Source organism: Chenopodium quinoa, unplaced genomic scaffold, assembly GCF_001683475.1.
Source record: "Chenopodium quinoa cultivar QQ74 unplaced genomic scaffold, ASM168347v1, whole genome shotgun sequence".
Taxonomy (NCBI): Eukaryota; Viridiplantae; Streptophyta; class Magnoliopsida; order Caryophyllales; family Amaranthaceae; genus Chenopodium; species Chenopodium quinoa.
Window position 1 is genome coordinate 7,620,559 of NW_018743955.1, and position 27,377 is coordinate 7,647,935.

The 27,377-nt window shown below is 34.9% G+C and overlaps 4 protein-coding genes across 6 annotated transcripts; 2 read left to right on the plus strand and 2 right to left on the minus strand.

Annotated features, from left to right (window-relative positions):
• Positions 1-310: 310 nt before the first annotated feature.
• LOC110689386 (heterogeneous nuclear ribonucleoprotein 1-like) lies at positions 311-3,421 on the plus strand. Of its 2 annotated transcripts, XR_002504903.1 has the most exons (3): positions 311-946; positions 1,279-2,345; positions 2,879-3,421. XR_002504903.1 is itself a non-coding variant. In XM_021866168.1 (2 exons), exons 1-2 carry the CDS (start codon positions 725-727, stop codon positions 2,233-2,235), a joined length of 1,179 nt encoding a protein of 392 aa, XP_021721860.1. In that variant the 5' UTR covers positions 311-724; the 3' UTR covers positions 2,236-2,614. The 2 variants fall into 2 exon arrangements, 1 of the variants encoding a protein (XP_021721860.1); XM_021866168.1 differs by lacking the exon at positions 2,879-3,421 and having other exon boundaries at positions 1,279-2,614.
• A 1,821-nt stretch (positions 3,422-5,242) lies between these two features.
• On the minus strand, positions 5,243-13,222 carry LOC110689385. 2 transcript variants are annotated; one of them, XM_021866166.1, is made up of 25 exons: positions 12,626-13,222; positions 11,833-12,035; positions 10,898-11,115; positions 10,517-10,622; positions 10,320-10,421; positions 10,183-10,242; positions 10,009-10,087; positions 9,522-9,669; positions 9,210-9,333; positions 8,927-9,104; positions 8,798-8,826; positions 8,440-8,588; positions 8,103-8,205; positions 7,816-7,911; positions 7,672-7,727; positions 7,433-7,556; positions 7,264-7,326; positions 7,090-7,149; positions 6,844-7,005; positions 6,628-6,701; positions 6,438-6,531; positions 6,191-6,327; positions 6,021-6,101; positions 5,834-5,939; positions 5,243-5,736 (listed from the first exon to the last, which is right to left on the minus strand). In XM_021866166.1, the coding sequence occupies exons 2-25, from the start codon at positions 12,004-12,006 to the stop codon at positions 5,665-5,667; spliced, it is 2,595 nt and encodes an 864-aa protein (XP_021721858.1). In that variant the 5' UTR covers positions 12,007-12,035; positions 12,626-13,222; the 3' UTR covers positions 5,243-5,664. The 2 variants fall into 2 exon arrangements, with proteins under 2 accessions (XP_021721858.1, XP_021721859.1); XM_021866167.1 differs by lacking the exons at positions 11,833-12,035; positions 12,626-13,222 and having other exon boundaries at positions 10,517-10,611; positions 10,898-11,026.
• A 2,569-nt stretch (positions 13,223-15,791) lies between these two features.
• LOC110689387 lies at positions 15,792-20,823 on the plus strand. The gene is made up of 5 exons (XM_021866169.1): positions 15,792-16,747; positions 17,331-18,227; positions 18,398-18,853; positions 19,318-19,504; positions 19,625-20,823. The coding sequence occupies exons 1-5, from the start codon at positions 16,070-16,072 to the stop codon at positions 20,599-20,601; spliced, it is 3,195 nt and encodes a 1,064-aa protein (XP_021721861.1). The 5' UTR covers positions 15,792-16,069; the 3' UTR covers positions 20,602-20,823.
• Positions 20,824-21,168: 345 nt separating this feature from the next.
• Positions 21,169-26,776, minus strand: LOC110689388 (protein NRT1/ PTR FAMILY 5.2-like). Its single transcript, XM_021866170.1, has 4 exons — positions 26,383-26,776; positions 22,845-23,062; positions 22,182-22,738; positions 21,169-22,034 (listed from the first exon to the last, which is right to left on the minus strand). The coding sequence occupies exons 1-4, from the start codon at positions 26,516-26,518 to the stop codon at positions 21,206-21,208; spliced, it is 1,740 nt and encodes a 579-aa protein (XP_021721862.1). The 5' UTR covers positions 26,519-26,776; the 3' UTR covers positions 21,169-21,205.
• Between the last annotated feature and the right edge of the window lie 601 nt (positions 26,777-27,377).

Here is a 27,377-nt window from a genome sequence, read left to right on the forward strand (position 1 = left end):
TTTTAATCCTTCCATTTCTCTCCCCTCCAATTCCCTCCATTCCTCATTTGCTATCCAAATGAAAGATACTCCATCTCTCCATTTCTCTTCCCTTTTCTTTTCCTCCATTTCCTTCAATCCAAACACACCGTTAATTCTCTCCACTACTTTTGTTTTTTTATTCTTTCACCTACCCTACTACCTCCATATTTTATCACTTTCTCTAATTTCTCCTAAAAGTTCACGTATGGAGAAATGAAACAAGTATTTAAAAATAGACAGAGTATTTCAAAAGTGTAATCTCGTGAAAATCACGTGGGGGACACCAGTCAGCAACGGACTTCGACCTCCAGCTGTCTTAACTCATAAGCATCAACTTCTTCGGTACAAATGATTTTTATATTGCAATAATTTAACCCCTTAAACAAAACTAACACATTAATTTATTTTTAAAAAAATAACAGTAAAAAATCTTGACCGTTAAAAAAAAGAAAAATGAAAAAAAAAAAAAGAATCTCAGTGAATAGCAAAAACAATACTCCTTCCCCAATCCCCTTTCCTCCAAACCCTCCGCCTTGAACTCTTATCTCTCCTCCCAAACCCCCCAATCCTCTCTCTCTACTTTCTCTCTCTAGAAATTCTCCTCCATTTTCACCCAAAATCCAATTTTGATCAGGACCCATTAATTAATTTGAAGGTAGGAGAGAGAAAGAGGGAGAGGGGGGCAAAATTTTCATAAAAAAAGATGGATTCAGATCAAGGGAAGTTGTTTGTAGGTGGGATTTCATGGGAAACAACAGAGGAGAAGCTCAAAGAGTATTTTGGGCAATATGGTGATGTTTTTCAAGCTAATATTATGAGAGATAAAGCTACAGGTAGACCTAGAGGTTTTGGCTTTGTTCTTTTTTCAGATCCTTCTGTTATTGATCGTGTTCTTCAGGATAAACACACCATTGATGGCAGACCTGTAAGATCATTTGACTCTTTTTGATTGATTTTGTTGGTGTTCTTAAGATTAGTTGATTTGGGATGTTATTTCTTGTGCTGAATTTGATGGGTTATTAAGGGTTTTATGATTTTGATTTGTTTTTTGTCATTTTGTTTTTGGAATATTTTTGAAGTTGCTATACTTAAACTTAGCTTGAAATTTTGGCGTTTTATAGTCTTGGGTAATTGGATTAAGTTATGATCTCAAGTTTGCATGAAATTTTGTTGTTTTAGTATATTATGATGCACATGATGTTTGCTTGAGATGGTTCATTGTATAAGTATTTGGGGGAATGCCTTTGTTGAATTCAGGTCGAGGCGAAACGAGCTATGTCGAGAGAAGAGCAGCAGAATTCCGGAAGAGCTGGAAGCAACAATGGTGGTAGAAGTGGAGGTGGAGGGGGAAACTTCAGGACTAAGAAGATTTTTGTTGGGGGATTGCCTCCTACTGTAACTGATGAAGTATTTAGGGAATATTTTGAGAATTATGGCCAAGTAACTGATGTAGTTATAATGTATGATCAGAACACACGTAGACCTCGAGGTTTTGGATTCATTTCTTTTGACAGTGAGGATGCAGTAGATAGGGTTTTACAAAATACCTTTCATGATTTGAATGGTAAGCAAGTTGAGGTGAAGCGTGCTTTACCAAAAGATGCTAACCCTGGTATGGGTAGTCGTGGTAGTGGCGGTCTGAATGCTTTTGAAGGTAGAATGGATTCTAATAGATATATGCAACCTCAGAATGCTGGAGGTGCATTTCCACCTTATGGTTCTTCTGGTTATGGTGCAGCTGGTTATGGATATGGGCCTGCTAGTGGCATGGGTTATGGTGGGTATGCCGGGTATGGGGGAGCAAATCCTGGGTATGGTGGTCCTGCAAGTGCAGCTTATGGAAACCCTAATCTTTCAAATGCCCAAAGGAGTTCATGGAATGCACAGGCTGCCTCTGCTTATGGTGCAGCTGGGTATGGAAGTGCAGGTCCTTGGGCTGCTTCTGGTGCAGGAAGTGGACTAACTGGTCAATCTCCTAGTGGAGCGTCTGGGTATGGATATGGTAATTATGGTGGCAGTGATGGATATGGAAGTGTAGGAAATCGTGCTGGAGGTGCCCCTGGTAGTAATGCCTCTGCTGGTGGAGAGATGCAAGGGGGCTATGGTGATGCCAATGGTCATGGAGGATATGGGGCTGGAGGTTATGGAGCTCAAGTAAATGGACCTCTTGGTGCTCAGATGGGTTATGGTGGTGGATATGGTGGGGCTCGATAAGTGCAGCTGCAGTGGATTTGCTCCAAGCTGAATCATTGAAGCTTGCCCTTCCCAGTGGCAAGGCCCGCAAGGGGATAGCCTGTTCGGATCTCAAGCATACTGTTGGACTGGTTGGCTTGCTTTTATCCCAGTAGTTTGCTGTAGATTATCTTGCTATCCCTTTTTTTTTTTTTAAGTAATAATTAGTTTTTCGGAGTACTAGTTACTTCTTTTAACTACGTCCATTTGAGTGTAGTTTGGTATCTAGTGTGCTGTTTGATGTTTATTCGGTGTTACTACTGCTCTATTATTTCTCTAGTTTTTGAGTTGTATAAGCTTATATTATGTCTATGTTATTTGGTCGATATCTTCTATGCAGTTAACTGAGTTGCTAGTGTCTTTTACTTGCCTGAATGAATCAGGTCACCAGGAAAATATATGTGCATGCATTTCAAACAAGAATTAATCCTTTGTAGTTACCTTGTGTTTATCCTGTGAAGTAGATATCACAAAGATTTAGTGAAGCTTCTCGTACTGGTAGAGATTGGAGCTGTAGACAAGTTGGGTTGATCAGTTCGTAATGGATAGTGATAACGTAGTGGTAGTTGAAGCTTTAACACTGGCATAATCACTTTCTCCCTGTATTTGCCCTTGTGTTGTACAGGAGAGCTGCTCGATTTCTGAAGCAAGGTGGCTACATGCAGCTTAAAATCAGTTTCTGCCAGAGCTTTAAAACTTGCTGTCAGTTTTATTCTGATGAGAGATTGCATTTTGTGAGACTGATCAACCCAAGCGCGTGCTTTGTGGTTCTAATCTTCTATCAAATTGTGGTGAGCTGATGGAAATTTCTAAGCTGATCTCCATCTGGTATGTTGAGTTAAATTGAGGATATATTCTTCCTTGGTTTATCCTATTAGGAAAATTAGATAATCAAAGCTTTTTTTTTTTGTCATATAAAATAGAAAAAGGAGTGTTTTACATGGTTTATAATCCAAGTATATAGCTGCTTGTGGCAGTTGAAGTAGGATACAACCCTTTTCATCTGAGGAAGTCTCTCAAAATAGTTGATTAATATTAATTAGTTTCATAAGAAACTGCTTTGTCTTAGCGTTTTCTTTTAGTTTTCTGCAGATTGTTAATTGTTGAATCCATTGGATCTTCATGGTGTTTCGGATCATCATATATAATATATTGATGTTTCACATTACATTCATTTTTTCAAATTTATGTAATCAATTAGTTCATAGATTAAACCATGCCTCATAATTAAAGTTCCTTTTATTTTGGTTGATTGGAAGTTATATGAGGTATCCTTCATAGATCTTAGTAGCTAAAGCTGACGTTTATTGGTGTGATTGTGGCCTTGTGGGTAATATGAATGTGTGATCATGATCTGGGTAGATTAATGAATGATTTTGGACACGTATTGTTTAAGCAGTTACTTAGGCTTAGTATCCGGACTTGAGAATCCCAATATGATATCTGTATGTGGAATGATGTCTGGAATCGTAGGTGATATGAAGACTGGTAACCTAATGTACTTACTTTGAGATTGTACATGTTATATTTAGAACTTTCAATATGTCGGGGTTGTAAGGGTAAATACCTTGAATTTAGGGTATTGCAATACGTCTTCTGAAGTCCTGTCATCTTCTGTTTGATTGGGTAGAGTTGATGAGAGACAAAGTTGACATACCAAAATGTAGTGGTTGTGAGTAGGGGTGTGCAAAAATTCAGGTTACCTTGACCTAGAGCTGGAACTTGCTAGGAACCTCATGTTCCGGGTAATAAAATTGAGAATCTGGTGCAACAGGTTTTGGTTTTTGGGTAATAAAATTTTGGACCCGGAACCTTTAGGTTCCCTCTAGGGTACATGAAACCGGAACCTATCATTGAAGTCCAAATATAAAAGCCCTATACCAAATTTGTATAAAAGTCGCTACTTACCTCTCTCCCTCTTATTCTTTTTTCATCTTATTCTCAAAGGTTAATTTTGTATTCAATATTCCTAGACAATTACGTTATATTTGTAGTACTGTATTTAAGCTGTAAGCTTTTATTGTGAACATTTTTTTTGGTAACAATTTATCAAGTAACTATTAAACATACTTTGAAATACAGGATCGGAATCGAAACTTGCGGTTCCCAATTTTTAGGAACCTGTTGAACAGGTTTCGATTCCGGTTTTTATTTTTAGGAACTTGTTGCAACAGGTTCTAGTTCCGGAGATTTTTAAAGGGTATCTTGCTACGCTCACCCTAGTTGTGAGTGTAAAGTGGCAGTCCTTACGGTTACTGTATTGGGCAAAACTCACGTGGACAACCCAAAAAGAAAATAGAGGCAAATCAACAGAGACGGAAGGAGTACTACCTATGAAGTGATGCAGATTGATGACATTAGGACTTGGTTATAGGCCTTATAATTAAGGTGATAAACGTCATTTTTGTATAATTAAGGTGACTAAATGAAAACTGATAGAGACTTGTGTCTGATTTCTCCCATTAAACACAACAAAATGACGTTGGATAGCAGTGTAGTGTGTTATAGCTTACGTAGTTTATATTGATAATCTAGTGTACAGTACTACGTAAGGACTAAGCTTAAGAGATAATGTAATTTACACACTTCCAAAGTTCTTTTGTCGCCTAATAACTCAAATTACGGTTTTCTGTGTGATTATATAAGATGCAATCAATTCAGATGACGTAATTGTAACTAACACTATCAATTTCAGTACAATTGATGAATCCCATCTCAATAGTATATTTAGAATTGTCATCGTGACCTACATTTTGTGGTTAGGTGACACATTGATCATATCATAACAATGGCCATTCTAAATATTCATACTCTTATTTTTTTATGGTACTTTTACTTTGGTTAAATTATTTATTGGATTTTGTTTACTACCTCTGTTTCACAGTTGTTGCAAATTTGAAGGGTGCACGGACTTCTAGGCAAAGTTTGTTTGTAAGTTAGAGAGAAAAATAGAAATGCATGTGATGAAGAGAGAGATAGAGAGAAATGATGAACTAAAAAGGAATAAAATTTTAGGTAAGTAATTTGAGCTTGTTCATGTATTTGAATAACAAAAGCGAGCAGCCTAAAATTTCTGGGTTTTTTTTTTTTTTTTTTTTGGCTCGATTTGGTTCAGCTTAGGACCTTTAATTGTTCCTTGTGTTTACCCTTGAGTAACATCTGCATAATCAATGTATGCAGTTTCTATCTTAATTGATGTTTGAATGATCACACTGATATTTTCAATGTACAACCTCATTTGAGGAAGCTGTGAAGCTCTCTTAAAAATTGAATCAATCAATGGAACTAATAGAGTGCCAGGAATTCTAGCAAATGGTAATGCAATCTCAAATGTGAAACGAAAAATGGTCGACGCTAAGGGTGTTCTGCACCATGAAGCGTGAAATGATCTGATGAACGCTTGTACCGAGTTCAATGAGGTAAGGGTGTGCCTGCAAATGGATCACCAAATGCAGCGAGATTTCCAGGTCGCGAAAATACAATCTGCAGTACACCAGACCTCAAGTTAATGATACATTTCAAAACGGCTCTTTGTTAGCATATCAGCAAAATAAAGGACATGGTATGTTCTTTCTTTTACCTGGTAATTCCCTAATGTCCGTGTCTTGAATCCTGCTGCACAATAGTCAAAATAGTACTCCCATGTTCTTATGAATTTCTCGTCGAAGCCAAGTGAACGAATTTTGCTGGAGATCCAGAAGTAAAAGTAGTTTAGCAGTAATAGCTAGTAGAAGAAAGGCCGGAGTGAGTAGAGGTGACTGACTAACCTCTGATGCTCTAGAAAATTTTTTCGCCAGCATCTTAGTGTTTGATAGTAGTGTATCCCAATGTTTTCTATGTGCTCCACACTACACAGTAAGCAGTTTTGAGTATACACAATTGGTTTCTTTCTTTGTTTTATCACATATATCTTAAGTTTTCGCTAGTTTGCACATACCAAAGTCGAGAGGCAGCAGCCATTGCTGATGTTACTCTGCTCAAGCAAGGTAGACATCCGCCTGGGAATATGTATTCTTTAATGAAATCTGAGCTTCTCCTGTATTCATCATACCGGTCATCCGGTATAGATATGAACTGAAGAATAGCAACTGCATCTCTTAGCAAGATAAATGAAACAAGCAGGAAGTTCTAAGAGGCTAACAGATAACATGAATCTTCTCTATTGAGCTCATGTGTGCTATTACCTGAAGGACAAGAAGACCGTTAACTGCCAAGATGGATTCGGAACAATGGAAAAATTCCTCCATGAATTCATGGCCTACGGCTTCAAGCATCTCACTGTGCAATATGTAGCAGCATATAAATTTTTTTCAAAAAAAATAAAGATGATACTAACCAACAAAGAGCTAAGCCAGGAAGGGCTTAAGGTCTTACCAGGAGATAATTCTGTCAAATTTATGGGTGCCTGGCAATTGACGATAATCACAGAGAAGAAATCTTATACGATCCTGTGCAAGCTCATGTTAGATTGAAGCAAGAGAAAGAAAGCATAGTATACACTATACAATGTAACATGTTAAAGATGCAATTGAAACATTCGCCACTGCATCACTGAGGTAATATCCTGGTGCTAATAACAGACTGTATTACCTGTAAACCAGCCTCTTGTACCCTTTGTTCTGCATATATGAGTTGTTCTTCTGAAAGAGTAATGCCAGTATATCTGCATCCAGTTCTCTTCACCACTTCGATAGCTAGGCTACCCCAACCACAACCGATCTCAAGCACCTCATGATGTTTCTCTACCCTGGCCTACATCGATGTACTGATAAAATTTAGCTGATGGATAAAAGTTCATGGAGTAATTATGAAACTGCAGGAGACGAGGCTTATTACCTTTTCGAGTAAAAGAGAGATTTTCCTCATTTGTGCAACTTTTAAGTCTTCATTTGCAGACTATTAAATATTGAGAATCATGGGAAGAACAGTTATAAATTGGAGACACTTAGTAACAACAGAGTTTATGTTTTGATACTAAACACTGATTGTGTTGGAGACTTTAGTTCTGACCTCAAAGACAGCACAAGAGTAAGTCATTGTCTCGTCCAAAAAGAGGGAAAACATTTCGTTGCTCTGATATAAAAAAATAGATGAGGAAACGTTAGAAGCCGATATATGTTGCAAGCTAAGCATGATCATGTCAAGTACAAGCCTCAATAGATTGGCCAGCTTCTCATACCAAGTCATAGTGGCGAGAAATATTTCGACGAGCTTGTGTTAGTGTATTTTGCCTAGAAACATGATAGTAGAAATACTTTGCAGATGCAATACCAGCAGTGAAAAGCATTGGTGTCCACCAGCCCCTGAAACCGTTTCATCATTGAAAATTTTAAACCAAAGTTGAAGTATATAACCTGTTCAATGATACCTAAAGATGTAGGCAAGGAATTGATCATGCTTCCATTTAAGCAGACTTACCTCTTTTTGCTGATTTGTGAAGCAGAAGAATTTGAATCTCTGTTGGCAATAAAGATCTGCACAAGGAATTCGGAAAAAACCGCAATAATGCAGTATGGACTATAGAGTACTATCTTGACACGAAAACAGAAATGGCTATATTACCATGAAAAGGTTAAGAAGACCATCATTTTTGTCAACAAAGGAGAAGTCTCCATTAATAAATGCATCTGCAAGGCCTAAATCTGCCTGTGTAGCTACCTGCAAGAAGATATCTGAGTTCATCAGTTCTGTATATAGCTACTGTCTGCTCGATTAAAAGTTAACATATACGCAATACTATTTTAGAATGTCCGAATGGTAAATTAACATACTAGTTTATGTTTTTCTCCCTACTCTGTGTAGTACAGCAATGGTTCGGAGGGACTAGACATGAAACTCAAGAAGCATACCTTCCAGTAAAACTGAGGGCTGTGAACTCTTATAGCAACTTTCAAAGGACATCTTTTGCTCGAGCCTTCAAATTTCAAAATAGTGCCACCCTCCTCCAATAAACTGTCATAAGACAAGCTAAGGTTATTAAGAGCAGAAACAAGAAGATAGCATTTCAGAACTCCATTTATTGTCACACTTATTTTGTTCAACCTCAATCAGACGATCATTTGTAAGCCTAACAAGAGCAAGTACTATACTACAAGCACAAGCACAAGCACAAGCACAAGCACAAGCACAAGCACAAAACGATAACAGATAGAGAAATGGATGTGAAATGTAGATTAATGAACTTACATCAAACAGCCAGCTGAAATAAAGCCGTTGAGGAATCTAGTTACCAAAAGTCTAGCAGCTGTTTCTGTCAAAGAAGGCACCATCTGTTTCGGGTTTGTTAGAATGTTGAAGCTTTTTCCAAGCACACCTTGTGCAGCAACCATGCCAGCCTAAAAAATAACACCTTACATATCTTCAGAAACTCAACTAGTTCACCTATGTATAGCAAGAACAACATTGTCTTATCCACTCTAATGTGATCTGCCTCGTCTAGGAGAGGGTAAGGTAAGGTGCTCACTGCCTTAACCCTGTATCAAATTTATTACGCAAATTGTTCTCGAGCAGTACTAATTATGTCAAAAGAAAAGCAGAAATATACCTTCAATCCATCCTCATGGAAGCCATAGCCTGAAATAAAGAAAAAGGAGTAATAAGAACAATTGATTTGAAATTTATACAACCTTTTCTGGTCTAGACTACTGTAAGAATTTTTCGAGGCCTCACCAACCTTGATATGCTCCACAAAACCATATTCCTCTTGTTCCTTGAATATTACCAAGGTCAAGGGAAGCCTTTGTTGCCGCGACAGAGGGTACAGGATGACCAGTTGTCCATTTAAGCAACATATTTTCTGGTTGATGAGGTGGATTAAGAGTCACAAGAAAAGGAAGGCTGGACTCGATATTCTGCATAGTTAAAAAACCAAGGAATGAATCCTAGGATGATCATTACAAAACTTACTCACTCAAATATCAAAACTGGTACAGGAAATAAAACAGAATTATATGTACCTGTAGTACATTTAGCCAGTATGTTAAACACAATTTGTTGTCAATGGTCCCAAGAAAATTCCATGCGCTCCACGCTGCTGGATTTTTGGGCATGAAATTTATATCACGATGGAGATATATATCACTGTGAATATGAAGTCCAAAACCATTGATTTCAATTAGTTAATATGAAAAAAAAAAAAAAAAGTTCAGCTTCAACATCTTATACATGATCCACACTTCATCAGAGAAAATAACGCGATCACAAGTGGATTTATCTTAATAACACAATGTCATTCATCTGTGTAAGTCGAAAAGAAAAGGAAATTGAACCTGTAAACATATTGGAATGCACCCAATATACTTCTTTCATCATATGTAGCTTGGTTTCCTAGCATTTGTATGGCATCTGGTGCATGAACAGCTATGATGCATCTGTCATATACGTCTTCTGAACCATCACTACATAACAAGGTACAACCTGCAAAAGAATTAATCCATGAATTTAAAATTGAGGCTCCGATAATTAGTCTCAAGTATGAGCTCAATCTGCTGCTGTTAGTATGAGTTGCAGTCTTTAATAACAAAGAGTTGTATTAAGCTAGATATAGTTTTGTTCATGTGACAACTTTAGAACTCGCGGATGCAAATCAAGACACCAACTAGACAGACATAATCTTAATATGCAGATCACGGTAATGAGTGATTTATTTAAGTCCTTGAAACGAAAACTGCAATTATAAACTGTTAAAACACAGGATCACCATGAATTTCTCTGTTTTTGTGTGGTCGTGGACTTAATAATGATTTGTCTACTCACCCTCATCACTCGTTGAAACAGAAATCACCTCACTACTGGTTTTTACTTGAACTCCTTGATTCTCTAGCTCCTCCCTAATCTGTAAGAGACATCGTAGATAGCATACCAATGATTACAAGCATTACAAGAGAAGGGTTACACCTTTGGTTTATAGATTAAAAGCTAGAATGAGACCTTATTTACATAACAATGTGAGCGCCCTTTCACAGTAAGCCATTGTGGACGGCCAAATAGCTGTCAGAAACAATTGTTCAGCTTATCAATGAGAAAGGCACAAATGTGCAATAGTATAATAGGTTGGTGAAATGAACCTGAAGCAAGTGGTGGTTACGACAGAAGGAAAGTATGGAGAAAGCCGAAAAGTTCATCACTGTCTCTGAAGGGCAAGACCAGATTGAAGCACACATCGGAACCTACAAATGTTAAGTAACAGGTCTTGATGAATAATGCATACAGAACACTGACATACACAAACAGAAATCGCGATGAAAACTTTTGTGAATCTTACAAGATAAGCCTTCTGAAACAACTCAGAGTAACCTCTAGACTTGATAAAATGGCCAAGAGTTTGAGTCCGATCCATCTCTGGGTTATTTTCAAGCTCTTCAAGGTACCTTAAGAGAAATTTGTCAATGCCATAAGTGAAAGCAATACTATAACTCATTTACTCTACAATGAAGTGCACGCCGCCTGTTATGGCTAGCTACACATAAGGCCATGTTCGTTTCACCTGCAGAACTGAACTGAACTGATGCAGAGTAATACTGATATTTTTTTTAATGATCACAACTGATTTTTATCGATTATTAATCAATTGACATTCATATTCTTCATAAAATTCGGCTTACTTAAAAGAGTCATGTTAAAAAAAAAAAACACAATGGCTTACATGATCACTTCATTCTTGAACTTGATGATTTCCTGGATCATTTTCCAAAAGTATGGATTTACTGCATTAGTTTTCTGAGCAAACAAACCACTTATACCATTTCGACTTCCCCATTCACATCCGCGGCCTTTATCTAAACTAACAGAAAATGACATATCAGAGTCCTCCATTTCAATGCCAAGGCTTTCAAAGAGCTCCATCATATTTGGATATGTAACCTGTTCAATGATATCATAATTTCCAATATTAGAGAATTCAAATCACATTATCATAGTTGATTAAACCATAATTTACTTGTCAAATTAAATTATCATATCAATTTTTCCTAAGAATCTTAGCATGTTGAACTTAAACTTTGTGATTGTAACCTTACATTAGATATTTAGTTCATTTTCCCAGCAATTCTTATTTCTTAAGAAGGAAGTATTAAGTTAGAGCTAGATGGGCCCAATTTATTTGAATTTGAGTTCAAATTTGGCCCAATTGGTCATGCCACTTTTAGAGACTTGACCCTAATTGATTTTTATTAATAAGAACAACTTATTGTAAGCTTTAAGTAGTCCATCTAATGATAAGGTTTGTACTTTGTATGAATTATATATCGTATATGACTTAATCTAGGGTGAGCTACCATTCTCAATGAATATGATTGACTACAAGAGTGTCCGTACTTAACTAAAGATACCTATAAAATAAAACTGTAAAAGATCGGGTCAAAATCAATTGGATCATCTATTCATCTTACATTCTTATTAACTTTTTTTTAAAAAAATTATAAACATGTTACACGATCGTCCAAAGGACCCCATCCAGTGAAGTTATTTTTAGCTTATTGTCAAAAATATTTAATTTACGTTAAGTCACTTTCAATATCTCTTTCTTTAGTCCAATAGAGAAGTTGATTAAGGGGACACATAAAAAAGAAAAGGACTTACCCGATTAAAGACCATAAAACCTAGGTCCAAGTCAATGCCATCAAAACGAACCGTTTTGGCATGTCCACCTAAATAATCTTCTTTCTCATACAACACCACATTTATTCCTGTTTTTGCAACTTCATATGCTGCTCCTAGTCCACTTATTCCTCCACCTACCACTGCAACTCTCATCTCTTTTTCTTCTTTATTTTCTGATTTTTCTAATTAAAAAAAAAAAAAATCAAATCCACAAATTAAATCACCATTAGTATAATAACACATTGGCAAATTAAGATTGTTACACATAGCTAATGCACCTTAATTTGGTATTTAAGCACAATTAACAATGGAAAACTGGGGAGGGGGGGGGGTTTGAAATAAATTCAAGGGGCGATACCAAGATTTGAACTCTTGACCTATTAGCTGGAGCAAATTAAAACTAGCTAGTTATACAATTTCACCAATGGTTATATTATGATGGTAAAAAAATGTGTAAGGGTTAGGCAACGGATATCTCTTAAAACTTCCACCACTAATGAGTAAATTTTATATTATAATAAAAGTGAATTTGTCGAAACTAAAAGTACATATAGATATAGGCAGTTACGAGTCTTATGACTGCTTAGAAAATTAAAAAGTTGTAAATTGTGATTAATGTATACAAGAAAGAGAAGATATAAACTTGAGACATCTTTGGATCAATACTTTCATTACAAAAATGAGAATTTATATGAATTCAACTATACATTTGCATTTATATATAAAATGAAAAATATAATATTTCCCAAAAAATAAAACCAATGTACATTACCTTAAAAAGTTGTAATAACTTCAAAGTTTAAGCGCAAACAACATACACCAATTCTGTAGTTTGGAATGAAAATGGAGTGTTATTATTGATTAATAATTTTGAAGGATAAGAAAAATCTTTGTGGCCTGCAAAAAACTTTAGAAATCACAAGAATGAAAGAAATATATACGACATATAGTGGGAAAAGATAAGCCAATAAGGACATTATTCATTGCATTGGGATGGGTCTACAATATTGCGATATGAAGAGATAGTAACTTTTTTAATGTGCTCATTTATACTTCTCACGCGCTCATGCCCAAATTTAAAGGTGCAAGTATGGTCGATCAGGTTGGGTTCAGTTCGACCAATGTAAATTTTCAGATTTGAATTGAAGTGATTTATATATGTACAGAGTATGTTTGTGTTTACTCGTTATAGTGAATACAGTATAAAATAGCATTTATCTTGTTCGGTTTTATTTTATTTTTTATTTTTTTCAACGGTTGTTTGGTTTAATTTATACCAGTGCAAAAAATGTAATTTGTATAATTTTGTCTTTAATCAATAAAATTAATTGTGCAAATAATCAATTGCAATCAATTATAATCAATGCTAATAAATAATACGGAGTACTCCATATTTTGCAATCAATACATTAAAATTACTTAAATTTAATTTGAATAATTAATTTCATTTTAGTAAGAATAAGTTACGGAGTAATTGATTATGCACTATATATACTTATATACACTAGACTAGTAAGGTAGCATACGTATTATAAAAAGGAAAAAAAAAAATATTTCTTCATAATTTACTTCAAATCAAATACAAATAAAAGTACCATAAAATATTGATACTCCTATTATTTAGGGTTATTATGTATTTTTAAATGTTAACAAAAAAAACAAAGTTGCTTCTCGTTATTAAAAAAAAAAAAGTTTACTTCTAGCTAACACATTGAAATTTTTTGACGTCATTCACCTCTTTGATTCTTTTTGTTTTCCTTAGTTTTTTTTTTTTTTTTTTTTTTTTAAATAAAATTAGTGCAAAATAATTAAAAAAAAAAAACTGAAGGAAGTAATATTTATAAAACAAATACATTGTATTGTCCGTACAATATTATTGATGAAAATATTTGATAAATAATTGTATTATGTATGATTACTATTTACTTTACTAAACAAACATCAAAATTGAACCAACTCGTGGCATGAAACGAAGTCTCAAAAATCAGTGACAAATAAAGCACCACGTAGGGCTTCTCTTATCCGATCCTATTATTGCCTACAAAGTACAAACTATTCCAAGATCCAAGTTGGTAGAAATGGTTGATTATAGAACTTCCCAATAAATCACAACGTTATTATTATTATTATTATTTTATTTTATTTTTTTTAATTTTTTTTTTGGGTTCAAGTTCTAATAATTGTGAACACATACATAGCAATTCAACGTGGTTCACGAGTAACCCCTTACGTGACCCATCCACGACTATATTATTTCCTCCTTATTTTAGTACTTGTATATTTTAGAGTTTTACATTTTCAATTTATCACATTCTCTTCTTAAACTTATAATTTGTGATTTATGGAATAAAAAAATGTAGACATTTAAAGATTACCAAGTATTCGATTGAGTAGTTGTTAAGGTATACCCTAAAGCTCAAAACTGTTAAACGAAGCCCAAAGCTATGAAGATTCGGGTTTCAAGTTTGAGTCGAGTGAAACATCATAATCACATTTCTTGGCTACTAGTGAACTAGTCCGATACAACTCATACAAGGTACTCTTGTACTCCCGTAAGTAATTAATATACAAGTAGTTACAATACAATGTACTCACTCAATCCCTTAAATTCGCCCCTTATTCCAACGTTCACTTTGATAACTCTTTCAAGTATGTGACAAGAAAAATAGGTTGATGCGATTCTATTGACAACAATTTAGAGAGGGTGGTGTGATAGGGTGATGATTGATTGAGTTGATGATAGGATTGGGCTTGATGAGTCCTCCCCTTCTTGGGCCCTTATTTACCTCTAGACTTTTCCCTTGATCAATAGTACGATCAAAAAAGACATTTTTTAAACTAAGAGTGTATATCAACTTCCTTTATGATTTTAGGGCATGTTCTCATTGACTGAATTGAATTGAACTATATTGAACTGAAATGAATTGAGCTGAACTAAACTGAGCTGAAATGAATATTTTATAAGAGAAAGAAATTAGGAGTTGAACTGAATTGAACTGAGCTGAACTGAATTTCAACGTATGAGAAGAGGCCCTTAAACTAAGAGTGTATATCAACTTCCTTTATGATTATCACGATAAACTGGAGTTTCCTCGAATATGGGAAAATCTCTTACATGTATGTGGGTAAATTTCACTTATAGTTAAATTAAATGTGAAAATAGTAAGATTTAGAAGTTTACTTATTATTTTAGAGCTAACATATATATTAAATTAAAAAATTGGTGTTATAATTAAACTTTTATATCGGAGTCTTTTTTTGGATTACTTACTTTTATACTATAATATAATGAAATCTATATTTCAATTACTACTCCATATCAATTTTTAAAACCGGCATGTCTTGGACATTATTTAGTAAGAGTATAATTTTTGTACACACTATATGTAACTATTCTTTTAATACCTAGAAAAATTGAATACACATGTTTAAAATATTGTTGTACTTCGTATCAGTATTACTCCATCATTTACCACATCCGTTTCATATTATTTGCAACGATTAGATATTTTTCTCTTTATTTTATGTCAAATCGTTGCAAATAATATAAAACGGAGGTAGTATATACGTTTCCATCATGTTTATAGATTGCTAACTAATTGTTACCTCAAAAAAGAAAGAAAAAAAAATGTTCCCTTGTTCTATCTATTTCTTCTTTTGCTACTTGACCTTGCATTGTATGTGTTTGCGTGAACTCTTTTTGAGTTAACATGAAAGTCCTAAAAATATATCTATACTTTTTCCACTTTTGCAAAAAAAAATGACAGTTACAATGTTGCAATATAATATTCATATTATAATGAAAAGCATGCATAAATCTTGTTACTATCCTACATTTAAGGAGAACAAACACTTGGATTTCTTAATGAATTTGCTATGTATGTCAACATCATAATTAACACCTTTACTTTCCTCATTTTCCTCAAAAAATTCAACGTTGTTTTATCATGTCAAAATTAACCATCAAACACTTGTATGCTAATCTCTCTTCCCATAATAATGTCTTTCTTTGTCCATGCTCAAAATTGTTGTCATATCCCACAATACAGCTAGCCCACCCATATTTTTTCATACACACTTTTTTTAAGGGAAATGCTCTATCTCTTCCTCCCCTTTTGTCACGCCGGATAATTGACGTCGATTCGTGTCGTTCGAGTCCGACTACCACCCCTCGAGTTGGTCTTGTCCCACCCCACCCCTACTAGACCCCCCATTGATGGGTTACCAAAGCCGCCGCGACTCCCAACCAAATCTACCCTCTCACCAACGCCAAGGATCATCATGCTCCACCCAAGACCTAAACGTTGACCTTACATGGCCGTTTGGAAAGCTCAATGGGGTCGATAAGGATGACATTCGTGAGACTGCCTACGAGGTGTTTTTCACCTCGTGCAGGTCTTCCCCCGGGTTTGGGGGAAGAACTGCCTTGGCATTCTATTCACATAACAACAACAACAACAACAACAACAGCAACAACAACGACCATTATGATAATAATAATAATAATGGTCATGTTAATAATAACAATGGTCCAGGGTCTCCAAGTTCACCAGGGTCAACGCGCGGCAATGGGGTGGGGATGGTGACAAATAGTAAGATAAAGAGGGCGTTGGGATTGCGGACTCTTAAGCGAATGCCTTCTAGGAGATCATCCCTTGGCGGAGCCGTGGGTGCCACGGGGTCTAACTCGGGTGCCGGTCCATCTTCACCTCATGCTTATGGACATGTTGTGCATTCACATAGTGCTAGTATCCCCGGGATTTCATTCACCGTGCCTAGTAGAACGTCTCGAAAACCTCTAACATCCGCGGAGATCATGAGGCTACAAATGAGGGTCACTGAACAAGGTGATAATAGGCTTCGTAAGACGCTTATGAGAACTCTTGTTGGCCAAGTATGTACTATATTTATCTATGTTCTTTACATTATTCACCCTTATTCACCAACATAATGCATTGCTACCCCTTTTTTTCTTTCATTTTTTCAATTCTCCCTCGTTTATAATAAGTAGATGATGTTCATCAGTGGCGGAGCTAAAAACTTTCATTAATTATATAGACGCGTTTATATTGTAAAGGTTCAAATCTCGACTATATGTATTGCTAAGGACACGTATGTACACCTTTTTTGACCCATTACATAACATCTAATAATTTTGTCAACAAATTAAGCTAAATGTTTTTGACAATATTCCTAATATACAAAGGAGTATACAGTAAACTAAAGAAACTAACATATTATGTGCAACTTATAATATGTAGCAGAGGTAATATATTTATTTGTCTAATATGAAAGTGCATTTTAATGCTTGTTTTGACATGGATGAGAAACAAATCGGGACTATAGGCTATTAAATTACAATCTAGAAAATTCAGAGCATGAAAATATATTATGATCAAATTGTATTACATTAGTTGTTTAACATTTAGTGTGAGCTATATATGTTAAAAACTTTGGTTGAATTTAATTTGTAACAGATGGGCAGACGAGCAGAGACAATAATCCTTCCACTTGAGCTACTTCGACACTTAAAACCATCAGAATTTCGAGATCATGCAGAGTACCATTTTTGGCAAAAAAGACAGTTAAAGATTCTCGAAACAGGACTAATTCTCAATCCATCTATCCCACTTGAGCAACGTAACTCTTGTGCTACGAAATTAAGAGAGATCATACGACTCAATGAAGACAAACCAATTGACACAAGTAAAAATTCAGAAACAATGAAACAATTATGCAACTGTGTGTTGTCCTTGGCTTGGCGTGGGGCGAACGGCAATCCTACTGATGTATGTCATTGGGCTGATGGACACCCACTCAATCTACACCTTTACATTGCATTACTACATTCGATTTTTGACATTAAAGACGAGACTGGTGTTTTAGATGAAGTCGACGAGTTGATGGAGTTGATGAAAAAGACATGGACTACCTTTGGGATTACTAGGCCTGTCCACAATTTGTGCTTCACTTGGGTACTTTTCCAACAATACGTCGTAAAAGGGCAGACTGAACCTGATCTTTTATGCGCGACATTAACTATGTTGGTTGAGGTGGCTAATGATGCTAAGAAGCCGGGAGATAGAGAGGAGGCTTATGTGAAAACATTGGCCTCTGTAATGAACTCGATTATTGGATGGTCAGAAAAGAAACTACTTAATTATCATGAGGGAGTCTGTAAGAGTAATGCTCATGTAATCATGGAGAATCTACTCCCTTTGGTCTTGCAGGCGAGGAAGATATTGGATGAAGATGTATCCGCTACCATTGCTGCTAGGCAAGAACAAGGAGAGGGGACGAAGGATACACATGAGTTGTCTGGTAATCGAGTTGATTACTATATTCGTTCCTCACTACGAAATTCATTCTCAAAGGTACATAGATTTCATTTCAGTAAAAATAATTTCAGTTCAGTAAAAACAGTTTCAGTTTAGTAAAAAATTAATTTCAGTTCAGTAAATAAGATGAAGAGAACAGGGTCTTATTTCAGTCATAACTTAGTAAAAACTTATATGCAAGCTTAACATATTATGACATGCTTCAGATAGCAGAAGGCATGGATATAGCAAACATGCAACTAGAGGGAGAAAAGGAGGTGAGCGAAGCGCTAGTAGCCTTGGCACAAAAAACAGAGGAATTGGCTGCAAAGGAGAAGGAAACTTACAGCAACACTTTAAAAAGGTGGCACTCAGTATCAGCATCAATAGCAGCAGTGACATTACAAAACTGTTACGGCACTATATTGCAACAATATTTATCAGGGGTATCGATGCTCACAACGGAGGCAATAAATGTGCTTAATAAAGCTGGAAGGCTTGAGAAAGTTTTAGTGCAAATGGTGGTTGAAGACACTGTTGATTGCGAAGATGGAGGAAAGTCCATTGTTAGAGAGATGGTCCCTTATGAAGTCGACTCTGTCATTATAAGGCTTTTGCGAAAGTGGATCGAGGAGAGACTACAAAAAGGGAGAGATAGTATTCAAAGAGCCAAGGAAACTGAAGTAAGTTCAAATACACATTCAAAGATATATACTACTACCTCCATTTCTGAAATTTCGACCTCACTTACGATTTATGTGGTCAAAATAAAATAACTTTAACCACATTTTATGATTTTTACAATCAAAATAAATTAACAAGTTTGATCTTATTAGACTCCCTTAATGATAAAATTTTCAAATATCAACTATTTAAAAAGTTTACTTATACATAGTCAAAGTTATTAATGGTTAGTTAAAGAGGTTCATTGGAGATCATGCAAATGCAAAGTGAGTCGAACTTTCAGTAACGAAGGGAGTAGTTTTTTAGGCCAAAATTATACCCTTAAGTTCATATTCAATTCAAAAATTAGTAAACTTAATTCCTTAATAAAAAAATTTAACATTAAAACCTTATGTAACCTATCATTAGAGTTACTAAATCAAATTTTCTTTTTCTTCTTTTTAAAAAATAAAAATAAAATTAGACATGGAATCCAAAGTCTAAAGCAGAGCCATTTGCACAATCAGCTATTGAGCTTATGAAAATAGCAAAAGAAACTATTGATGATTTCTTTGAGATTCCAGTTGGTCTTTCTGATGATCTAGTCCAAGATCTTGCTGAAGGTCTCGAACGTGTAATCCGAGATTATTCAAGCTGTGTTGCTAGTTGTGGTAAGAGCCTTTTTTTTTAGTTTCATTCAACAAACATGAAATTCATTCTTTGTTGTAACAACATTTTGTTAACACTTGACATGTTTTTTCTTTTGTTTTATTATGACAATCTCAATATAGGAACAAAACAAAGTTATATCCCAACACTCCCTCCTCTAACTAGATGCAATCGAGATTCAAAATTTGTCAAACTTTGGAAAAGAGCAGGTTGTAGTGTTGGTATGCCAGATCTCCACCATTACATGGCTGCTATCGAAGGTCATCATGCACGCCCATCGACTGGTCGAGGCACCCAACGCCTCTATATCCGCCTCAACACCTTACATTACCTTATGTCTCACCTTAACTCCCTTGATAAGACACTTGCCCTCTCCCCACGAGTCAATCCTAATACACAAAAGCGTTATCCTAATAGTCGGAGAAACTTGGGAAACTCTGCTACATACTTTGATCTTGCTCGTACCTCAATGAAAGGCGCGATACAACATGTTGCTGAGGTTTCAGCCTACAGACTAATCTTCTTAGACTCAAACTCCATTTTCTATGAAAGCCTTTATGTTTTTAGTGTGTCGAATTCAAGGATTAGGCCTGCTTTGAGGATCCTGAAGCAGAACCTAACTCTATTAGGCGCGATTTTGATTGATCATGCTCAACCACTAGCAGTAAAAGAGGTGATGAAGGCATCATTTGAAGCATACTTAATGGTGTTGCTTGCAGGAGGGTGTACAAGAACATTTTGTAGGTCGGACTTTGAGATGATTGGAGAGGATTTCGAGAGCTTGAAAAGGGTTTTTTGCACTAGTGGTGTAGGACTAATAGCCGAGAATGAAGTGGACAAAGAAGCCGAGGTGGTGCAAGGAGTGGTTGATCTTATGGGACAGTCCACAGAGCAACTAGTGGAAGATTTCAGCACCGTGGCTTGTGAGAGGAGCGGTATGGGAATGAACGCGACAGGGAAGAAACTACCAATGCCACCAACAACAGGAAGGTGGAATAGATCAGATCCCAATACAATACTGAGAGTATTATGTCATAGAAATGATAGATCAGCAAATCATTTTTTGAAAAGAACATTCCAATTGCCTAAAAGAAGATGATAACAACAACAATAATAATGTTTGTAGCTTGATGAGATGGACAGCTTGTAAAGTCAGGTGGTGTTTACATGAACATTGATAGAATAAAAATTGTTGTTCTTTTAAACAATTTTGCTGAAAAAAAAAAAGATATAGTTTCAGTTTGCACCAGATTATTGTGAAGGAAATTCAATTGTACAAAAGTTTATTATATCAATTATTGTTGATCAAATTTCAGAGCATTAACCCTCCTATATAGTTAATTTTATATTTTTCGTGATTCTCTTATGTCAAGGATGAGAAGCTCAATATTATCATTGAACATTAAGCATATTCAATAGTCTTAAGCAATAAGCTAGGATTGATAAAACCTTGTAAATATATGTTGAATTATCTCTACTTTTTCCCTTTTCCTTGCAATTAATAACTATATTTCATTAATATTTCATTAATTGAACTTATGCATTATACTCAACAATATATCAAAAAAGTTTGCGTACTATATATACTCGTTTGATGCAGAGTATCATATATAATTTAAGGGTACTTGTAGTAAACATAATACGATCCTAAAACCAAACAAATACCTTAATTTACAATTTTAAGCTAATTATATATTGAAGTATTAATCTTTAAGTACTTCCATGGAATTGGAAATTTCAGCCTTATAAACATAGCATCTAGCTATAACCAAGAAAAGGAAGAAATTTACCACATTAAGTATTATGAATAATCCATAGTAATAATCAAGATGAGAGGCATTAAGGTTGTTCAAAATCCATCCTTGATGTCCATGTTGTGCTGTGAGGCGCGAAACTGTTGATAAGAGAAAGCTGCTTAGATAATTTCCTATACCAAGAGTTGTAGTTGAATAGGCGGTTCCAAGGCTCTTCATTCCTTCAGGAGCTTGATCATAGAAGAACTCGAGTTTGGCCACCTCAAGGATTGCATCGGCGACCCCCATGAGCATGAATTGAGGAAGCAAAATAAAAATTGACAAAGGAAGTTGAGAACCACTCTCAACCAACCCATGTTCCCTTGCAATACTTAGCCTTTTCCTCTCTACCAAAGATGATATTGTCATGATTATTATGTGAACGATTAGTCCTAGTCCCATTCTTTGAAGCAATGAGATCCCTCTTGGATTTTTGGTCACTTTTCTCATCAATTTCACAAAGATTTTGTCATAAAAGACAATAAAGATGAGCATTGAGATCGTCATAAACCCTGTTAGGCTTGCAGGGGGGATGTGAAACTTGCCTATGCTCCTATCTAGGGTAGTCCCTTGCTTGATGAAAAGGGTGTGTACTTGAGCTACCATTGTACTTGGGACAAAGGTAATGATCAAGATTGGAATCATTCTTAGCATTTGCTTCGTCTCCTCCACTTGTGTAACCGTGCATAGCTTCCAAGGGTCTTTTGAACTAGTGACCATCGCGGCTTTGTTAAGGAACCTACACAAAGTTAAGGAATCAAACATTCTTCTCATTATCCATCGATATAGGACTTAGATTGTTACATGTATTCGTTATGTCAACTAAGATTATGTATCATTGCTATGAAAACAAGTTAAGTAAAGGCGGATTAGATTGTTCACTAACCTCAAGGAAGGAGTTAACTCGATTTTGAACTTTCCATGCTTTGCATACTCATCCAAGTCAAGCTCATACAATTGCTTAGTAAAAGGCGCTTTTCGATTTCTTATGGCAGCCACAATAACCTTAGCCATCCTTGTAACAGGACTACCAGTAGGCAATTTATGCCTATAAAATGGAGTTCCAGCTAAAAAGATTGAGATTGATATTGCAAGCCCAATAGTAGGTAGTCCATATCCCAAAGCCCAGCCCACATTATCTTGGATGTAGACTAGAATTGTGTTAGCAAACAAGGTTCCAAAGAAAATGCTAAACATCCACCAATTGAAGAATGAAATTTTATGGGCTTTCTCCTTGGGCTCAAAATCATCAAATTGGTCCGCCCCGATGGTGGAGATGTTGGGCTTTGTACCACCAGTCCCAATTGCTAGAGTGTAGAGTGCACCATAGAACACACCTAGTTGGAGTGGCAACGCCTTCTTACAGTCGGACATTTGGGCTTCGTTGCAAGGGGGTGGTTTTAGTCCAGGAAGTGAAACCGCTAATGTTAGTACCGACATACCCTAAACATAGGATAAAAACGACTAATATTATATTTGTTAGTCACGTAACAATTATAAAAAAATTAACATTAAAATCTAGTGGTTAAAAATGGTGAGATTAATGTACCGAGAGATAAATGGCACAAGAAATAAGAAAAGTCCAATAACGTCCAAGGTGAGTGTCCGCGACATAAGCACCTAAAATGGGAGTCATCCAAATGGTACCAACCCAGTTGGTAACATTGTTGGCTGATTGCACGGTTCCTTGATGGAGTTTTCTAGTCATGTACAACACTAAATTTGACGATATACCATAGTATGCCATTCTTTCAAACACCTCGTACGCTGCCCAATCACCATTAAACAAAGTCAAAAGTCAACAATTGTTAGCGATTTCTTCTACCTAGCTACTCAATCATTATTACTTACGTTACTATCTTATCTCAATTGTGAATTCTATATCAAAATAAGAGGTGTACAATATAATGGATCTAGGAGTACATGACAAAATCACGCTTTGATGATTTGATCTATACAGTTTTGTCTTTAATTTTATTTAATATTTTCACATTTAACTCCTAATCATTGGCGGACCTGCCCTTGTGCATGGTGAGTCAAATGACTCACCAGGGCCCAAAAAAAATTTCTAAGTTTTTTTTTTTAAAAAAAAAAAAAATATATTATTTTCTTTGGTTGATTTTGTTGTTGTTTGTTTGGTAAACTTTGAACCTTTTGTTAATATTGTTGGGTTTTTGATGAAATTTGAACCTTTTTGACCATGTGAATTGTAATCAGTGTTTATTTAGGGTGTTTATTGATGTTAATTATGTCTGTCAAATTGTCAATACACCATTGATTTTGGTAGATTTATATGGGGTTTTGCATATGTGCTGATTTGATTGGCGATTCGGACGATTGCTTATGATATAGTCGACCCACCCTAATGATATAGTCAATTATGTCTGTCAAATTGTGAATACACCCTAATGCTTGTACAGATTTTAATCTTGTCAATTATTAGAGAGCTAAGCTTGTCATGTTGTCAATTTTTTTTTTTTACATATTTGGTTATCGATTGTGACTCATCAGTCGGAAATTCCTGGGTCCGCCACTGCTCCTAATAAATTATTCTAATTAAGAACCGTAATATCATTTTTCTTATTTTTACGTATTTATCAGTCAACATAGCTCCTATTACGACATCCACCACTATATAATTTGTCAATTGGTCAACGGTTATAAGTGCGTGCTTCTAAGTTCTAACTACATTCCAAATTTATTGTGGAATTTGTGGTAGTGGAGTGTGGACCGACGACTTAAAAATTGACTTATTGCAGCTAGGTAAATGCACATGAAGATAAAAGCATAAGGTCCAATAAAAAAAAAAAATAAAAAAAAAAAAAAAAAAAAGTTGGTGGACGGTGTGGAAGATTATATCAACTTGATCAACAAGTTTTACACTTTGTTTGGATAGGAAGAAATGGAAGGAAAAGAAGAGAAGAGAAATGGAGGTGGACAAAATCTCTTGTTTGGGTAAAAGTTTGGGGGAAGGAAGGGAAAGGAGAGAGAGGGATCCATTTTCCCTCTCTCTATAATAACCATAATCTCTCCAAAATTGGAGAGATTTGGAGGGAAAATGGAGCTCACCTCCCCCTCCCTTTCTTTTCCCTTTCCTTCCTCCATTTTCCCTCCCCTTCTTTTCCTTCCTTCTTTGCTATCCAAACAAAGCGTTAGAGAACTTAAATGGCATCAATCACTCAATCAGACAAGAATAATTATGTAAATATATACTCATTTTTAATATAGAATACCTTATGATTCTCTTATATATTCAACAAGAACATATTCGACCATATATATGGTATATTTTAGCATCATAATATTCAGGATATTATCATGCACCGAATATAATAATATCTTCCTATCATTTGAATTCCGAATATATTAATTGATCAGGCCAACCTTAAGAGGGTGACTATTTAGTAGGGTGATATTTTGATCAACGAGAGCAACTTTAGTAATCTTTTTAAAGATTTTTATAATACATATACAACATATATTGTACTACGTATATCATATAAAATTTTATACAAGTAATATTGTCACCAATACCAACTATGCCAAAATTATTCACTAGTGTATTGTGTAGGGACTAAATTAACAGAGACTGACCTACATACACAGATACATACATGCATTCTAAGTTCGTTGAGGTCAACCATCATTAAGGTCAAGTCCCACATGCACATGAATACATGATACACACTAACATACATACATACAAGTTGAGTCTTGAATAATACTTGTAGCAATAACCTGATCAATGGACTTAAAGCTACTTAGGACTTGTTCACTTCAGTTTAATTTCAGCTCAATTTAATTCAATTCAGCTCAATTTAGTTCAATTTAACTCTTAATTTCCTTTTCTCATAAAATAATAAGTATTCATTTTAGCTCTGTTCAGTTTAACTCAGTTCAGTTCACCTCACTTTAGTAAATTAAGGAAGAGGGACGAGGGAAGAAGGAAGGAGGGGAAAATTTATGGAAAAAAAAAAAGTTACCTGAAGTTCAGGTAACCGGTCAAATAGGCTCAGTATGAGAAATTAAGTAATAAACTTAGGATTATTCAGGGTTAATCAAAAGGTTGGATTATTTAGTGAGAATGTGGCAAATGTTGGATTATTCATGTGAAATTTTCAAATGCAATAATATTGATTTTCACGTTTATATGTACTTCTACAAAATTATATTATTGGCTGAAAAAAAAAGGCAGAAATAGTCTTGTTTGATTAATTAAACCGTAAGTTTAACCCATTAGACAATGTTAGCAACCATTGTTTCAAATTATATACTCCCTCCGTCCCATAATTACAGGAAAATAACTCTAAAAAATACGGTTTTTAAGGAAGATGGAAAAAATAGAGGAATATTGTATGAAAAAAATAAAAAGTGAAGAATGTTATATGGGGATAATAAAAAGTAGAGAATATTGTATGAAAAAGTTAAAAAGTAAGTAATGATTTTTTGGGTATGTGTGTATTTTGTATGAAAAAGAAAAAAAAGTAACTAATGATTTTTTAGGTATGTGTGTAATTTGTATGGAAAAGCTAAAAGGTAAGTAATGATTAGGTATTATTTTTAGTAGGAGGAACATTTTGGGACATCTAAAATAGTATATTTACCTGTAATTATGGGCCAATTATGGGACGGAGGGAGTTCTTCGTATGATTTGAGTAATTGAGCTAATAGAGTCTCGGAATATACAACATAAAAACATATATATCACTAATTGCTTGATTAGTGTGACTTTTGAACCAAATCATTTCTCATATCATATACATAGATTCAATATTTTTTCAGAAATAATCAAAAAATAATATGTGGTACAATTTAACTTGCATTTTTTTTTAATATTGAATAAGGTAGTACGATTTGTCAAGACGACTACAATTTCCTATCAATAGCCAAAAAAAAAATTAAAATACACCAAGTTTTCTATGAACCCAATGCAAGGTTGAAGACAAAATCATGAGAATTAGATAAACACTAGAAATTTATACACTTGGTTACTTCGTACTGTATTTACCAAGAAACAATCCTACACATTTCAAGATTTATTTATTGTTAAAAAAAACTAAACAAACAATAAAAATAAAAAAACGTACCAACAACAAAATAACAAGCTTTCCAACCCCCACGTTTGGATCTACGAACAGGGTTTCCTCTAAGATCAACTGTTCCATCCTTTGTGTAATCATCACCACCGCCTTCTTCCACTGCCATCGCTGCCGCCGCCGCCATTATTGACACTCTTAAGTAGCTTAATAGCTAGAGCTTATTATATAAGTTTTTTGTGTATCAGATGTATATTGTAAGTAATTTCAAAGTCGTTTTTTTTTTTCTAGGAAGCTCGTTCATTCCATGGTTGAAGGAGGTTATATGTACTACGTACGTCTGCCTAAATACGAGTATATCCTCACTGTACATGAAATTAACACCCCTGACCCACCTATTTATAGCTAACACACTTGCAAAACATAAACTTTACATACACGACTATCTATACAAAATAATACTCCGTACTTAATGTCTGTTCACATTTATTTAACTGAGTTGAAATAAAGTGAAGTGAACTGATTGGAGCTGAACTGAACTGAAACGAAATAAATATTTTATGAGAGAGGGAAATTAGGAGCTGAAATGAACTGAACTGACTGGAGCTGAACTGAACTGAACTGAAATTAAGTAAATGTGAACAGACTCTTAATACTACATATAACATATGGGAGCTAGTATCAAGCTATAAGCATTTTGTCCATCTCAAATTTATTGCAACATATACTTTTTTTGAAAACTATTGCAACATATACTTTATCATGCTTAAACCTATTTTTAACTAATGAAGAGCGAGTATTTGTATTTATGTACGATAAAATATTACTCCGTATTTTGTATCAAAGAATATATTAGACTTGGTACAATAATGTGTATTTATACTATTTAATTACTTATACTCCGTATTATAGTAGTACATAGTTAAAAAAGACTATTGTGTTTTTTTTTTTTTTTTTGAAACTATTAAAGACTTGATTATTTTCACATTTTCCTTATTTCTAAAGCTTTCCGAACTTCCGAAGACAAAATATTACTGTTTACTGTG

Coding starts and splice junctions, on each gene's coding strand:
- LOC110689386 (XM_021866168.1), top strand. CDS start 725: ATGGATTCAGATCAAGGGAAGTTGTTTGTAGGTGGGATTTCATGGGAA. Junction 947..1,278: donor ACACCATTGATGGCAGACCT/GTAAGATCATTT, acceptor TGTTGAATTCAG/GTCGAGGCGAAACGAGCTAT.
- LOC110689385 (XM_021866166.1), bottom strand. CDS start 12,006: ATGAGAGTTGCAGTGGTAGGTGGAGGAATAAGTGGACTAGGAGCAGCA. Junction 7,006..7,089: donor TCTCTCTTTTACTCGAAAAG/GTAATAAGCCTC, acceptor ACATCGATGTAG/GCCAGGGTAGAGAAACATCA. Junction 6,328..6,437: donor ACGGTCTTCTTGTCCTTCAG/GTAATAGCACAC, acceptor GCTATTCTTCAG/TTCATATCTATACCGGATGA.
- LOC110689387 (XM_021866169.1), top strand. CDS start 16,070: ATGGGTTACCAAAGCCGCCGCGACTCCCAACCAAATCTACCCTCTCAC. Junction 16,748..17,330: donor TGAGAACTCTTGTTGGCCAA/GTATGTACTATA, acceptor AATTTGTAACAG/ATGGGCAGACGAGCAGAGAC. Junction 19,505..19,624: donor AAGCTGTGTTGCTAGTTGTG/GTAAGAGCCTTT, acceptor ATCTCAATATAG/GAACAAAACAAAGTTATATC.
- LOC110689388 (XM_021866170.1), bottom strand. CDS start 26,518: ATGGCGGCGGCGGCAGCGATGGCAGTGGAAGAAGGCGGTGGTGATGAT. Junction 23,063..26,382: donor AGCTTGTTATTTTGTTGTTG/GTACGTTTTTTT, acceptor GTGATTGGGCAG/CGTACGAGGTGTTTGAAAGA. Junction 22,035..22,181: donor GAGTTAACTCCTTCCTTGAG/GTTAGTGAACAA, acceptor AACTTTGTGTAG/GTTCCTTAACAAAGCCGCGA.